This window comes from Ranitomeya imitator, chromosome 1, assembly GCF_032444005.1.
Source record: "Ranitomeya imitator isolate aRanImi1 chromosome 1, aRanImi1.pri, whole genome shotgun sequence".
Taxonomy (NCBI): domain Eukaryota; kingdom Metazoa; phylum Chordata; class Amphibia; order Anura; family Dendrobatidae; genus Ranitomeya; species Ranitomeya imitator.
In genome coordinates this window covers 1,197,130,615-1,197,145,894 of record NC_091282.1, presented here as the reverse complement: position 1 = coordinate 1,197,145,894, position 15,280 = coordinate 1,197,130,615, and the positions used below count along the sequence as shown (strand labels likewise).

At 48.2% G+C, this 15,280-nt stretch overlaps 1 protein-coding gene across 2 annotated transcripts in view; it reads left to right on the top strand.

The window, feature by feature from the left end:
* CFAP99 (cilia and flagella associated protein 99) overlaps nt 1-15,280 on the top strand; it is a 61,613-nt gene that overhangs the window by 14,022 nt on the left and 32,311 nt on the right. For both annotated transcript variants that reach the window (XM_069744871.1, XM_069744872.1), the window contains exons 3-4: nt 1,284-1,428; nt 2,003-2,097. In XM_069744871.1, coding sequence (XP_069600972.1) covers nt 1,284-1,428; nt 2,003-2,097 — 240 coding nt within the window. The remainder of the gene's footprint in view (nt 1-1,283; nt 1,429-2,002; nt 2,098-15,280) is intronic.

The window sequence follows — 15,280 nt, the reverse complement described above, 5'->3', positions numbered from 1 at the left end:
GGGAGGAGAGACACTAAGGAGATGTCAACCATGCCTGATTCTTGGAAATTCAGCAGTAGCAGCAGGGAGGAGGGACACTGAGGAGCTGTCAATCAGGCCTGATTCTTGGAAATTTAGCAGTAGTAGCAGGGAGGAGAGACACTGAGGAGATGTCAACCAGACCTGATTCTTGGAGATTTAGCAGTAGCAGCAGGGAGGAGGGACACTGAGGAGATGTCAACCAGGCTTGATTCTTGGAGATTCAGTAGTAGCAGCAGGGAGGAGGAACACTGAGGAGATGTCAACCAAGCCTGATTCTTGGAGATTCAGCAGTAGCAGCAGGGAGTAGGGGCACTGAGGAGATGACAACCAGGCCTGATTCTTGGAGATTTAGCAGTAGCAGCAGGGAGGAGGGACACTGAGGAGATGTCAACCAGGCTTGATTCTTGGAGATTCAGTAGTAGCAGCAGGGAGGAGGAACACTGAGGAGATGTCAACCAGGCCTGATTCTTGGAGATTCAGCAGTAGCAGCAGGGAGTAGGGGCACTGAGGAGATGACAACCAGGCCTGATTCTTGGAGATTCAGCAGTAGCAGCAGGGAGGAGGGGCACTGAGCTGTCAATCAGGCCTGATTCTTGGAGATTCAGCAGTAGCAGCAGGGAGGAGGGACACTGAGGAGATGTCAACCAGGCCTGATTCTTGGAGATTCAGCAGTAGCGAGGAGGGACACTGAGGAGATGTCAATCAGGCTTGATTATTGGAGATTTAGCAGTAGCAGCAGGGAGGAGGGACACTGAGGAGATGTCAACCAGGCCTGACTCTTGGAGATTTAGCAGTAGCAGCAGGGAGGAGAGACACTGAGGAGCTGTCAACCAGGCCTGACTCTTGGAGATTTAGCAGTAGCAGCAGGGAGGAGGGGCACTGAGGAGCTGTCAATCAGGCTTGATTCTCCGAAATTCAGCAACAGTAGGGAGGAGGGACACTGGGGAGCTGCCAGGACGGGTAGGTGGGCAGAGATTTGGCAACAAGAGTGGGGGACATTGTGGAGCTATCAACCAGATAAGGAAATTGATTTCATGCTGTCAAAAAGTATTGAACAGCCATACTGTAATGCATTATCACTGTATGTACACCAGCCTCATCAGGTCTAAAGATCTGTTTACAAATGTATGCAGTTTTGTGTAGTGAAATCTGCAGACAGAACGATTAGTTCTATGCACGTTCCTTTCTATCATTGGTCCCGATAAATTTCTCGTCTAACCATAGTTGATCCACCCGTAGATTTCCGGCCTTTTCTCTCCTAGATTCTTAATGATGGAGAAGAACAGTTTGTCCTGGACGTTCTTTCTGGATGTGTCCAATATAAAGATCTCCTGGACGTTGTTGTCCGAGCCTTCTATGCCCGGGATGGGAAGCATTATCTACTGTCAGAGCAGTCTTTGTTTGTTGGTAAGTAGGAGATCCCAGGGATGAAAGTGAACAATGGGGTCGACTTGGTGCAGGAAAAGGGTTCAAAGATCGACGCTGATGGGTGTGAAAGATTAAAAGTACAGTGATGGGATCACCCGAAAAGACAATGAAATCTGTGGAGACATTTTGATATTCCGCTTAGAACTTTGATCTTCGGGGGGGGAAATAAAAACAACAGCGGATAAGACAGAAAATCAGCAGCAGAACTCGAAGACTGAACCTCAGATTTCTGCTGTGGATTTTCAGTCTGCTCCTCTGTGGATTCACATGGTAAATAGCCCCATTTAGTGGGTCAACCACTTGCCCGTGTGGCTACCCACCAATATATATATATATGTGTTTTACAAAAAGCGGATTTCAGATCCTCGCATGGAAACAATGAGAAACAGAAGTCAAGATGATTTCTCGCTGATTTTGGTGCAACATAACCAATGTGAAAAATCGTGCGTGTGAAAACGCTCTTACGGTGACATTCTCGTCAATGGCACACTGACTACAGTATATTATTATTATTGAGGCGTGTTTACACTTTTTTTTTTCTTTTTTATTGCAGTGATCAGTTACATTGCCATATTTAGGATGGAAGATCTCGGTCTTCAGATCTTTGGCAGAATCATCAAATGCCAAAATGTCACCAAGATGGGCAAGGTATACCCCCTTATATGGACCAGCCGTTTCCTAAATTCTAAAAAAAAAGCATGCAAATTTTTATTTTGTTACTATATTTTTTTTCACATTTTATTTTTGCACTTTTATTTTTTCCTCCACTTCTTCCAAAAAGCCATAACTTTCTTATTCTTCCGTCCTCGCAGCCGTATGTTGGCTTGTTTTCTGCGGGACGGGTTGTAGTCTTGATTGACACCATTCACTTTACCATATAATATACTGATCTGACCCGGCGAGATCGGGGCCCCAATTTTTGCTCCTTCCCCCCTGCTCTGTACCTTGCTGACGTAGTCACTGCGGTGGCCGCACACGCTCTCGTGTCCGCAGTGATGACTTCGGGCTGTGCATCCTCCATTACACAGAATGCTCCTGGTTCTCACGCACCGGCTGATTTCGCTGTCAGTAAAGGCGTGGGGGGGGTTGTTGTTGCGTTGGATGAAAGGTATGAGCAGAACGCGCTCCCACACATGATAGCGGAGAAGATTGGCGCACCAGGTGGGCTGCGGGCCCACTCACCGGTGACATCACAACCTCCACAGTAATGAGCACATGCAGCGCACAAATTAGCCGCCTATAATTAGATTTCTCTGCCTCTCTGAAATTCTCGTTTGCTACCAGAATAGCTGTCGTCTGCCAGAAGCAGAGCGCCGCTGCGTCAGAGATCCAGAATCGCAGCGACCATATACAGTGGAATATAGCTTGTATGTTCGGCCCTTATAGCATTCACAAGTGGGCTGTCAGGGGTGACTTAGGGGTCCCAGAGCAAACGCAGATGCCCTATTTTGCATTTTTTATCCCTTCGCTGTGCAAGTAGGTAAATTAAAAGGTCCTGCCCAGGATGTGCCGCAGCAGGGTAAGGTCTCGCATGGTGATAATGTGGCCAGTAGCCTGCGGCATCGGGCTCAGCACTGGAAGACCATTGTACACTCGGTTATAAGTAATTTAAAGAGGCTGTCTGGGGGCATCAAGATAGAAGAGGACCTGCAGATCGTGGGGGTCCGACCGCTAGGACCTGATTAACTGATCGGCAGAACTGGGAATATTTATTATACCAAGGAAGGTGACGGGCACAAGGGGGCATTCTTTGCGTCTGGAGGAGAGAAGGTTTTTCCACCAACATAGAAGAGGATTCTTTACTGTTAGGGCAGTGAGAATCTGGAATTGCTTGCCTGAGGAGGTGGTGATGGCGAACTCAGTCGAGGGGTTCAAGAGAGGCCTGGATGTCTTCCTGGAGCAGAACAATATTGTATCATACAATTATTAGGTTCTGTAGAAGGACGTAGATCTGGGTATTTATTATGATGGAATATAGGCTGAACTGGATGGACAAATGTCTTTTTTCGGCCTTACTAACTATGTTACTATGTTACTATGTTACTATTCCATTCGAAGCACTTTTATCCCTTTCATACTCGACTCATTAATTCTCTTTGGGACTGCCAGAAAAAGCTGAGCGCAGCACCCAGCAGTCACATAGAGAATGAATGGAGCGGACACTCAGCAGTCACATAGAGAATGAATGTAGCGGGCACCCAGCAGTCACATAGAGAATGAATGGAGCGGACACTCAGCAGTCACATAGAGAATGAATGTAGCGGGCACTCGCAGTCACATAGAGAATGAATGGAGCGGACACTCAGCAGTCACATAGAGAATGAATGTAGCGGGCACTCAGCAGTCACATAGAGAATGAATGTAGCGGGCACTCAGCAGTCGCATAGAGAATGAATGGAGCCGGCACTCAGCAGTCACATAGAGAATGAATGGAGCGGGCACTCAGCAGTCGCATAGAGAATGAATGGAGCCGGCACTCAGCAGTCACATAGAGAATGAATGGAGCGAGCACTCAGCAGTCACATAGAGAATGAATGGAGCCGGCACTCTGCAGTCACATAGAGAATGAATGGAGCCGGCACTCAGCAGTCACATAGAGAATGAATGGAGCGGGCACTCAGCAGGCACATAGAGAATGAATGGAGCGGGCACTCAGCAGTCACATAGAGAATGAATGGAGCGAGCACTCAGCAGGCACATAGAGAATGAATGGAGCGGGCACTCAGCAGGCACATAGAGAATGAATGGAGCAGGCACTCAGCAGGCACATAGAGAATGAATGGAGCGGGCAGTCAGCAGGCACATAGAGAATGAATGGAGCGGGCACTCAGCAGGCACATAGAGAATGAATGGAGCGGGCACTCAGCAGTCACATAGAGAATAAATGGAGCGGGCAGTCAGCAGGCACATAGAGAATGAATGGAGCAGGCACTCAGCAGGCACATAGTGAATGAATGGAGCTGGAACTCAGCAGTCACATAGAGAATGAATAGAGCGGGCACTCAGCAGTCACATAGAGAATGAATGGAGCAGGCACTCAGCAGGCACATAGAGAATGAATGGAGCAGGCAGTCAGCAGACACAGAGAATGAATGGAGCAGGCAGTCAGCAGGCGCAAAGAGAATGAATGGAGCCGGCACTCAGCAGTCACATAGAGAATGAATGGAGCTGGCACTCAGCAGTCACATAGAGAATGAATGGAGCGGGCACTCAGCAGGCACATAGAGAATGAATGGCGCGGGCACTCAGCAGGCACATAGAGAATGAATGGAGCCGGCACTCAGCAGTCACATAGAGAATGAATGGAGCCGGCACTCAGCAGTCACATAGAGAATGAATGGAGCGGGCACTCAGCAGTCACATAGAGAATGAATGGAGCGGGCACTCAGCAGGCACATAGAGAATGAATGGAGCGGGCACTCAGCAGTCACATAGAGAATGAATGGAGCGAGCACTCAGCAGTCACATAGAGAATGAATGGAGCCGGCACTCTGCAGTCACATAGAGAATGAATGGAGCCGGCACTCAGCAGTCACATAGAGAATGAATGGAGCGGGCACTCAGCAGGCACATAGAGAATGAATGGAGCGGGCACTCAGCAGTCACATAGAGAATGAATGGAGCGAGCACTCAGCAGGCACATAGAGAATGAATGGAGCGGGCACTCAGCAGGCACATAGAGAATGAATGGAGCGGGCACTCAGCAGTCACATAGAGAATAAATGGAGCGGGCAGTCAGCAGGCACATAGAGAATGAATGGAGCGGGCACTCAGCAGGCACATAGAGAATGAATGGAGCTGGAACTCAGCAGTCACATAGAGAATGAATAGAGCGGGCACTCAGCAGTCACATAGAGAATGAATGGAGCAGGCACTCAGCAGGCACATAGAGAATGAATGGAGCAGGCAGTCAGCAGACACAGAGAATGAATGGAGCAGGCAGTCAGCAGGCGCAAAGAGAATGAATGGAGCCGGCACTCAGCAGTCACATAGAGAATGAATGGAGCTGGCACTCAGCAGTCACATAGAGAATGAATGGAGCGGGCACTCAGCAGGCACATAGAGAATGAATGGCGCGGGCACTCAGCAGGCACATAGAGAATGAATGGAGCCGGCACTCAGCAGTCACATAGAGAATGAATGGAGCCGGCACTCAGCAGTCACATAGAGAATGAATGGAGCAGACACTCAGCAGTCACATAGAGAATTAATGGAGCCGGCACTCAGCAGGAGCAAAGAGAATGAATGGAGCGGACACTCAGCAGTCACATAGAGAATGAATGGAGCGAGCACTCAGCAGTCACATAGAGAATAAATGGAGCGGGCACTCAGCAGTCACATAGAGAATGAATGTAGCGGGCACTCAGCAGGCACATAGAGAATGAATGGCGCGGGCACTCAGCAGTCACATAGAGAATGAATGGAGCCGGCACTCAGCAGTCACATAGAGAATGAATGGAGCGGGCACTCAGCAGTCGCATAGAGAATGAATGGAGCCGGCACTCAGCAGTCACATAGAGAATGAATGGAGCGAGCACTCAGCAGTCACATAGAGAATGAATGGAGCCGGCACTCTGCAGTCACATAGAGAATGAATGGAGCCGGCACTCAGCAGTCACATAGAGAATGAATGGAGCGGGCACTCAGCAGGCACATAGAGAATGAATGGAGCGGGCACTCAGCAGTCACATAGAGAATGAATGGAGCGAGCACTCAGCAGGCACATAGAGAATGAATGGAGCGGGCACTCAGCAGGCACATAGAGAATGAATGGAGCGGGCACTCAGCAGGCACATAGAGAATGAATGGAGCGGGCACTCAGCAGGCACATAGAGAATGAATGGAGCTGGAACTCAGCAGTCACATAGAGAATGAATAGAGCGGGCACTCAGCAGTCACATAGAGAATGAATGGAGCAGGCACTCAGCAGGCACATAGAGAATGAATGGAGCAGGCAGTCAGCAGACACAGAGAATGAATGGAGCAGGCAGTCAGCAGGCGCAAAGAGAATGAATGGAGCCGGCACTCAGCAGTCACATAGAGAATGAATGGAGCTGGCACTCAGCAGTCACATAGAGAATGAATGGAGCGGGCACTCAGCAGGCACATAGAGAATGAATGGCGCGGGCACTCAGCAGGCACATAGAGAATGAATGGAGCCGGCACTCAGCAGTCACATAGAGAATGAATGGAGCCGGCACTCAGCAGTCACATAGAGAATGAATGGAGCAGACACTCAGCAGTCACATAGAGAATTAATGGAGCCGACACTCAGCAGGAGCAAAGAGAATGAATGGAGCGGACACTCAGCAGTCACATAGAGAATGAATGGAGCGAGCACTCAGCAGTCACATAGAGAATAAATGGAGCGGGCACTCAGCAGTCACATAGAGAATGAATGTAGCGGGCACTCAGCAGGCACATAGAGAATGAATGGCGCGGGCACTCAGCAGGCACATAGAGAATAAATGGAGCGGGTAGTCAGCAGGCACATAGAGAATGAATGGAGCGGGCACTCAGCAGGCACATAGAGAATGAATGGAGTGGGCACTCAGCAGTCACATAGAGAATGAATGGAGCGAGCACTCAGCAGTCACATAGAGAATGAATGGAGCCGGCACTCTGCAGTCACATAGAGAATGAATGGAGCAGGCACTAGTAATGTATGTACACAGTGACTGCACCAGCAGAATAGTGAGCACAGCTCTGGGGTATAATACAGGATGTAACTCAGGATCAGTAATGTATGTACACAGTGACTGCACCAGCAGAATAGTGAGTGCAGCTATGGAGTATAATACAGGTTGTAACTCAGGATCAGTAATGTATGTACACAGTGACTGCTCCAGCAGAATACTGAGTGTTGCTCTGGGGTATAACACAGGATGTAATTCAGGATCAGTAATGTATGCACACAGTGACTGCACCAGCAGAATAGTGAGTGCAGCTCTGGAATACAATACAGGCGGTAATTCAGGATCAGTAATGTAATGTATGTACACAGTGACCTCACCAGCAGAATAGTGAGTGCAGCTCTGGAGTATAATACAGGATGTAACTCAGGATCAATAATGTAATGTGTGTACACAGTGACTGCACCAGCAGAATAGTGAGTGCAGCTCTCGAGTTTAAGAAAGGATGTAACTCAGGATCAGTAATGTAATGTATGTACACAGTGACTGCACCAGCAGAATAGTGAGTGCAGCTCTGGAGTATAATACAGGATGTAACTCAGGATCAGTAATGTAATGTATGTACACAGTGACTGCACCAGCAGAATAGTGAGTGCAGCTCTGGGGTATAATACAGGATGTAACTCAGGATCAGTAATGTAATGTATGTACACAGTGACTGCACCAGCAGAATAGTGAGTGCAGCTCTGGAGTATAATACAGGTTGTAACTCAGGATCAGTAATGTATGTACACAGTGACTGCACCAGCAGAATAGTGAGTGCAGCTCTGGGGTATAATACAGGATGTAACTCAGGATCAGTAATGTATGTACACAGTGACTGCACCAGCAGAATAGTGAGTGCAACTCTGGAGTATAATACAGGTTGTAACTCAGGATCAGTAATGTAATGTATGTACACAGTGACTGCTCCAGCAGAATAGTGAGTGTTGCTCTGGGGTATAACACAGGATGTAACTCAGGATCAGTAATGTGATGTATGCACACAGCGACTGCACCAGCAGAATAGCGAGTGCAGCTCTGGGGTATAATACAGGATGTAACTCAGGATCAGTAATGTAATGTATGTACACAGTGACTGCACCAGCAGAATAGTGAGTGCAGCTCTGAAGTATAATACAGGATGTAACTCAGGATCAGTAATGTATGTACACAGTGACTGCACCAGCAGAATAGTGAGTGCAGCTCTGGGGTATAATACAGAATGTAACTCAGGATCAGTAATGTAATGTATGTACACAGTGACTGCACCAGCAGAATAGTGAGTGCAGCTCTGGAGTATAATACAGGATGTAACTCAGGATCAGTAATCTAATGTATGTACACAGTGACTGCACCAGCAGAATAGTGAGTGCAGCTCTGGAGTATAATACAGGATGTAACTCAGGATCAGTAATGTAATGTATGTTGTTGTGAATTCTGTGGCTGAATTCACTCCTGTGGTCACAAGTGGTACTGCAGCTTCTGGGCTTCCTCCCTCAGGTGTTCTGGTGAGCTCGTTGGCTGCTTTGTTATTTAACTCCACCTGATTCTGTCTTCCTTGCTCCTTGTCAATGTTCCAGTGTTGGATCTGAGCTTCTGGATCTTTCCTGTGGCCTGCTGCTCTGCTTAGATAAGTGCTTTTTGCTTTTGTTGCTACTTTTTCTGTCCAGCTTGTCTTTTCGTTTTGCTGGAAGCTCTGAGACGCAAAGGGTGTACCGCCGTGCCGTTAGTTCGGCACGGTGGGTCTTTTTGCCCCCTTTGCGTGGTTTTTTGCTTTAGGGTTTTTTGTAGACTGCAAAGTTCTCTTTGCTATCCTCGCTCTATCTAGAATATCGGGCCTCACTTTGCTGAATCTATTTCATCCCTACGTTTGTCTTTTCATCTTGCTAACAGTCATTATATGTGGGGGGCTGCCTTTTCCTTTGGGGTATTTCTCTGAGGCAAGTCAGGCTTGTTTTTCTATCTTCAGGCTAGTCAGCTCCTCAGGCTGTGCCGAGTTGCATAGGTAGTGTCAGGCGCAATCCACAGCTGCCTTTAGTTGTGTTTAGGTTAGGTTCAGGTATTGCGGTCTACAGAGATTCCACGTCTCAGAGCTCGTTCTATTGTTTTTGGGTTATTGTCAGATCACTGTATGTGCTCTGATTGCTGGCACACTGTGTCACTGGATTGCCGTCATAACAGTACAAGGAGCCAACCTAATGATTCTCAATAGAGGGAAAAAAGAAGTTCTGACATCATTTTTTTTTTTTTTTCTCAGCTCTGTGTTCAGTCTTTTTTTTCCCCTAGACATTTGGGTGTTTCAGGACACAGGTGTGGACATGGATATTCAGGGTCTGTGCTCTTCAATGGATAATCTCGTTACACATGTACAAAGGATTCAAGATACTATTGATCAGAAATCTATGTTAGAACCAAGAATTCCTATTCCTGATTTGTTTTTTGGTGATAGAACTAAGTTTCTTAATTTCAAAAATAATTGTAAGCTATTTCTGGCCTTGAAACCTCATTCTTCTGGTAATCCTATTCAACAGGTTTTGATTATTATTTCTTTTTTGCGCGGCGACCCTCAGGACTGGGCATTTTCTCTTGCGCCAGGAGACCCTGCATTGAGTAGTGTCGATGCGTTTTTCCTGGCGCTCGGATTACTTTACGATGAGCCTAATTCAGTGGATCAGGCTGAGAAAAATTTGCTGGCTTTGTGCCAGGGTCAGGATGATATAGAAGTATATTGTCAGAAATTTAGGAAGTGGTCAGTACTCACTCTGTGGAATGAATCTGCGCTGGCAGCTTTGTTCAGAAAGGGTCTCTCTGAGGCTCTTAAGGATGTCATGGTGGGTTTTCCTATGCCTGCTGGTTTGAATGAGTCTATGTCTTTGGCCATTCAGATCGGTCGACGCTTGCGCGAGCGTAAATCTGTGCACCATTTGGCGGTATTACCTGAGGTTAAACCTGAGCCTATGCAGTGCGATAGGACTATGACCAGAGTTGAACGGCAAGAACACAGACGTCTGAATGGTCTGTGTTTCTACTGTGGTGATTCCACTCATGCTATTTCTGATTGTCCTAAGCGCACTAAGCGGTTCGATAGGTCTGCCACCATTGGTACTGTACAATCCAAATTCCTTCTGTCCATTACCTTGATATGCTCTTTGTCATCGTATTCTGTCATGGCGTTTGTGGATTCAGGCGCTGCCCTGAATCTGATGGATTTGGATTATGCTAAACGTTGTGGGTTTGTCTTGGAGCCTTTGCGGTGTCCTATTCCGTTGAGAGGAATTGATGCTACACCTTTGGCCAAGAATAAACCTCAGTACTGGACCCAGCTGACCATGTGCATGGCTCCTGCACATCAGGAAGTTATTCGCTTTCTGGTGCTACATAATCTGCATGATGTGGTCGTTTTGGGGTTGCCATGGCTGCAAACCCATAATCCAGTATTGGATTGGAACTCTATGTCGGTATCCAGCTGGGGTTGTCAGGGGGTACATGGTGATGTTCCATTTTTGTCTATTTCGTCATCCACTCCTTCTGAGGTCCCAGAGTTCTTGTCTGATTATCAGGATGTATTTGAAGAGCCCAAGTCCGATGCCCTACCTCCGCATAGGGATTGTGATTGTGCTATCAATTTGATTCCTGGTAGTAAATTCCCTAAGGGTCGTTTATTTAATTTATCCGTTCCTGAACACACCGCTATGCGCAGTTATGTGAAGGAATCCCTGGAGAAGGGACATATTCGCCCATCGTCATCACCACTGGGAGCAGGGTTCTTTTTTGTAGCCAAGAAGGATGGTTCGCTGAGACCGTGTATTGATTACCGCCTTCTTAATAAGATCACTGTGAAATTTCAGTATCCCTTGCCATTGTTATCTGACTTGTTTGCTCGGATTAAGGGGGCTAGTTGGTTCACTAAGATAGATCTTCGTGGTGCGTATAATCTGGTGAGAATCAGGCAAGGAGATGAATGGAAAACTGCATTTAATACGCCCGAGGGTCATTTTGAGTATCTAGTGATGCCGTTCGGACTTGCCAATGCTCCATCAGTGTTTCAGTCCTTTATGCATGACATCTTCCGTGAGTATCTGGATAAATTCCTGATTGTTTACTTGGATGACATTTTGATCTTCTCAAATGATTGGGACTCTCATGTGAAGCAGGTCAGAATGGTTTTCCAGGTCCTGCGTGCTAATTCTTTGTTTGTGAAGGGATCAAAGTGTCTCTTCGGTGTGCAGAAAGTTTCATTTTTGGGGTTCATCTTTTCCCCTTCTACTATCGAGATGGATCCGGTTAAGGTCCAAGCCATCCAGGATTGGACTCAGCCGACATCTCTGAAAAGTCTGCAAAAATTCCTGGGCTTTGCTAATTTTTATCGTCGCTTCATCTGTAATTTTTCTAGCATTGCCAAACCATTGACCGATTTGACCAAGAAGGGTGCTGATTTGGTTAATTGGTCTTCTGCTGCTGTGGAAGCTTTTCAGGAGTTGAAGCATCGTTTTTGTTCTGCCCCTGTGTTGTGTCAACCAGATGTTTCTCTTCCGTTCCAGGTCGAGGTTGATGCTTCTGAGATTGGAGCAGGGGCGGTTTTGTCACAGAGAGGTTCTGGTTGCTCGGTGTTGAAGCCATGTGCTTTCTTTTCCAGGAAGTTTTCGGCTGCTGAGCGTAATTATGATGTGGGCAACCGAGAGTTGCTGGCCATGAAGTGGGCATTCGAGGAGTGGCGTCATTGGCTTGAAGGAGCTAAGCATCGCGTGGTGGAATTGACTGATCATAAGAACCTTACTTATCTCGAGTCTGCCAAGCGCTTGAATCCTAGACAGGCCCGTTGGTCGTTATTTTTTGCCCGCTTCGATTTTGTGATTTCGTACCTTCCGGGCTCTAAAAATGTGAAGGCGGATGCTCTGTCTAGGAGTTTTGTGCCCGACTCTCCGGGTTCATCTGAGCCGGCGAGTATCCTCAAGGAAGGAGTCATTGTGTCTGCCATCTCCCCTGATTTGCGGCGAGTGTTGCAAAAATTTCAGACGAATAAACCTGATCGTTGTCCGGCGGAGAAACTGTTCGTCCCTGAAAGGTGGACTAGTAAAGTTATCTCTGAACTTCATTGTTCGGTGTTGGCTGGTCATCCTGGAATCTTTGGTACCAGAGAGTTAGTGGCTAGATCCTTCTGGTGGCCATCTCTGTCACGGGATGTACGTACTTTTGTGCAGTCCTGTGGGATTTGTGCTAGGGCTAAGCCCTGCTGTTCACGTGCCAGTGGGTTGCTTTTGCCCTTGCCGGTCCCAAAGAGGCCTTGGACACATATTTCGATGGATTTCATTTCTGACCTTCCCGTTTCTCAAAAGATGTCAGTCATTTGGGTGGTCTGTGATCGCTTTTCTAAAATGGTCCATCTGGTGCCCTTGGTTAAATTGCCTTCCTCCTCTGATTTGGTGCCTTTGTTGTTGCAGCATGTGGTTCGTTTGCATGGCATTCCTGAGAATATTGTTTCTGACAGAGGTTCCCAGTTTGTTTCAAGGTTTTGGCGAGCCTTTTGTGGTAGGATGGGCATTGACCTATCTTTTTCCTCGGCTTTCCATCCTCAGACTAATGGCCAGACCGAACGAACCAATCAGACCTTGGAAACATATCTGAGATGTTTTGTTTCTGCAGACCAGGATGATTGGGTGTCCTTTTTGCCGTTGGCTGAGTTCGCCCTTAATAATCGGGCCAGCTCGGCTACCTTGGTCTCTCCATTTTTCTGCAATTCTGGGTTCCATCCTCGTTTCTCTTCAGGACAGGTTGAGTCTTCGGCAGGGCCGTATTTAGAGTTTCTGCTGCCCTAGGCACTTTTAGTGCTGCCTCCCCCTTTGGTGAGTATGACACTATCGGCAGTGACTTTGGCAAAAATCGCTGATGTGAAAGTCGCCTTTTGCAGCAGATCCGACAGTTTTTCCGCATCTGCCGCGTAATGGATCACTTAGGGCAACACTGCGTTCGGCCTCATTCATTCCCTATGGGACTTACAGACATGTGCGGCACTTGCGGTTTTGCCGCCATCCGGCAAATGCGGTACTTGCAGCAATGAGAAAAAACACTACTAGCAGTGTTTTATGTATCATCGTAAGTGCAAAACCGCAATTGCCGCACATGTTCGCAAGTAGCCATCACTACCTGTCCCGGCACCTTGCTAGCTCATCCCTATCCAACCCTCCCTGACCTATAACTACACTATAAAGCTTCAGAAAAGCAATTTATTAACTGACATATTCCTATGATAATGAGGGCTCTAGGCTACGGCGTAGACTGGGATGGGCAGTGTCCGGGTCTCCATTCTCTCTGTGCACACCCTCAGTCCCTGCCTCACTGCCTGTGCACAGACCTCCCTCCACCGCACCCGGTAATCACCGCTCGCAGTAGCATACCGGCAGAGGTGTATCTAGGGTTTCTGGCACCCGGGGAAAGAATTCATTTTGGTGCCCCCCCTCCGCCAAGGACATATGTGATTTGCACACTCAGTCATGTGCCCACGAGCTCCTCTCCCTAATGCTCTCAATGTTCAGTGAAAAACTAAGAGAAGCAGAAGAGAAGCTCGATGTCGCAGGACCATAAGAGTATGTGTCCACGTTCAGGATTGCATCAGGATTTGGTCAGGATTTTTCATCAGTATTTGTAGCCAAAACCAGGAGTGGAACAATTAGGGTCTGTTTCCACGTGCAGGAAACGCTGCGTGTCTGACGCTGCATAGAGCCGCAACGTCAAACACGCAGCGTCCAGATGTTACAGCATAGTGGAGAGGATTTAATGAAATCCCGTCTCCACTATGCGTGGTAACACGCACGCGGCGGCCCTGCGACTCCGGACATGCTGCGCGTCTTTTCAGATCGCAGCATGTCCGTATATCTTGCGGCGATGCTGTGTCGCCGCAAGATATAGCACAGGGCGCTATGGTGGGGAGCGATGATGCCGGATGTGTGCTGTGAACACATCCGGCATCATCGCGTCCCAGAAAGGGGGCGGGGCTTACCGCAGAGCGGCTAAGCCGCTCCGGCGATACCGCCGGCCATCCTGAAAGTGGACACATAGCCTTAGAGGAAAACTATAATAGAAACATATGCACCACTTCTGTATTTATCACCCACTCCTGGTTTTGGCTACAAATACTGATGTAAAATACTGACCAAATCCTGATGCAATCCTGAACGTGGACACATACTCTAAGTCTGAAAATCGCATATGAGTGACGTGTCCATGTGACGACTACTGGAACTTGCAGAGCTGAATCCTGACATCGCAGCTTCTGAATTCTCACAACGCATGCACTGCACACTTTTAGGATTCTCCCTTGCCGGTGGACAGTCATGTCAGCACAAGTATGTGATTTGTATACTTCTGACCACATTCCGACTAGATGTGCCCGGCCTCGCTCAGTTCATTTTCATTGACGGAGGTCACGCATGTCTAGTCAGCACGTGATCGCATTAATGTAAATCCCCAGCATGAGAGAATCCTGACAGCGTGCAGTGTGCACTGTGAGAATTCAGAAGTCTGCAGTCACAAAGAATGACTGCAGACTCATCACAAGCCTGGACATCCCCTTTAAAAGGGACTCTGTCACCTGAATTTGGAGGGAACAATTTTCAGCCATAGGGGTGGGGTTTTCGGGTGTTTGATTCACCCTTTCCTTACCCGCTGGCTGCATGCTGGCTGCAATATTGGATTGAAGCTCATTCTCTGTCCTCCATAGTACACGCCTGCGCAAGGCAAGATTGCAGATTGTGCAGGTACAGTATGTACTACTCCCCTGCGTTCATGGCTCCCCCATCCTCCCACCCTGCGTTCATGGCTCCCCCATCCTTCTCCCCTGCGTTCACGGCTCCCCCATCCTTCTCCCCTTCGTTCACGGCTCCCCATCCTTCTCCCCTGCGTGCACAGCTCCCCATCCTTCTCCCCTGTGTGCACGGCTCCCCATCCTTCTCCCCTGTGTGCACGGCTCCCCATCCTTCTCCCCTGTATGCACGGCTCCCCATCCTTCTCCCCTGTATGCACGGCTCCCCATCCTTCTCCCCTGTGTGCACGGCTCCCCATCCTTCTCCCCTGTGTGCACGGCTCCCCATCCTTCTCCCCTGTATGCACGGCTCCCCATCCTTCTCCCCTGTATGCACGGCTCCCCATCCTTCTCCCCT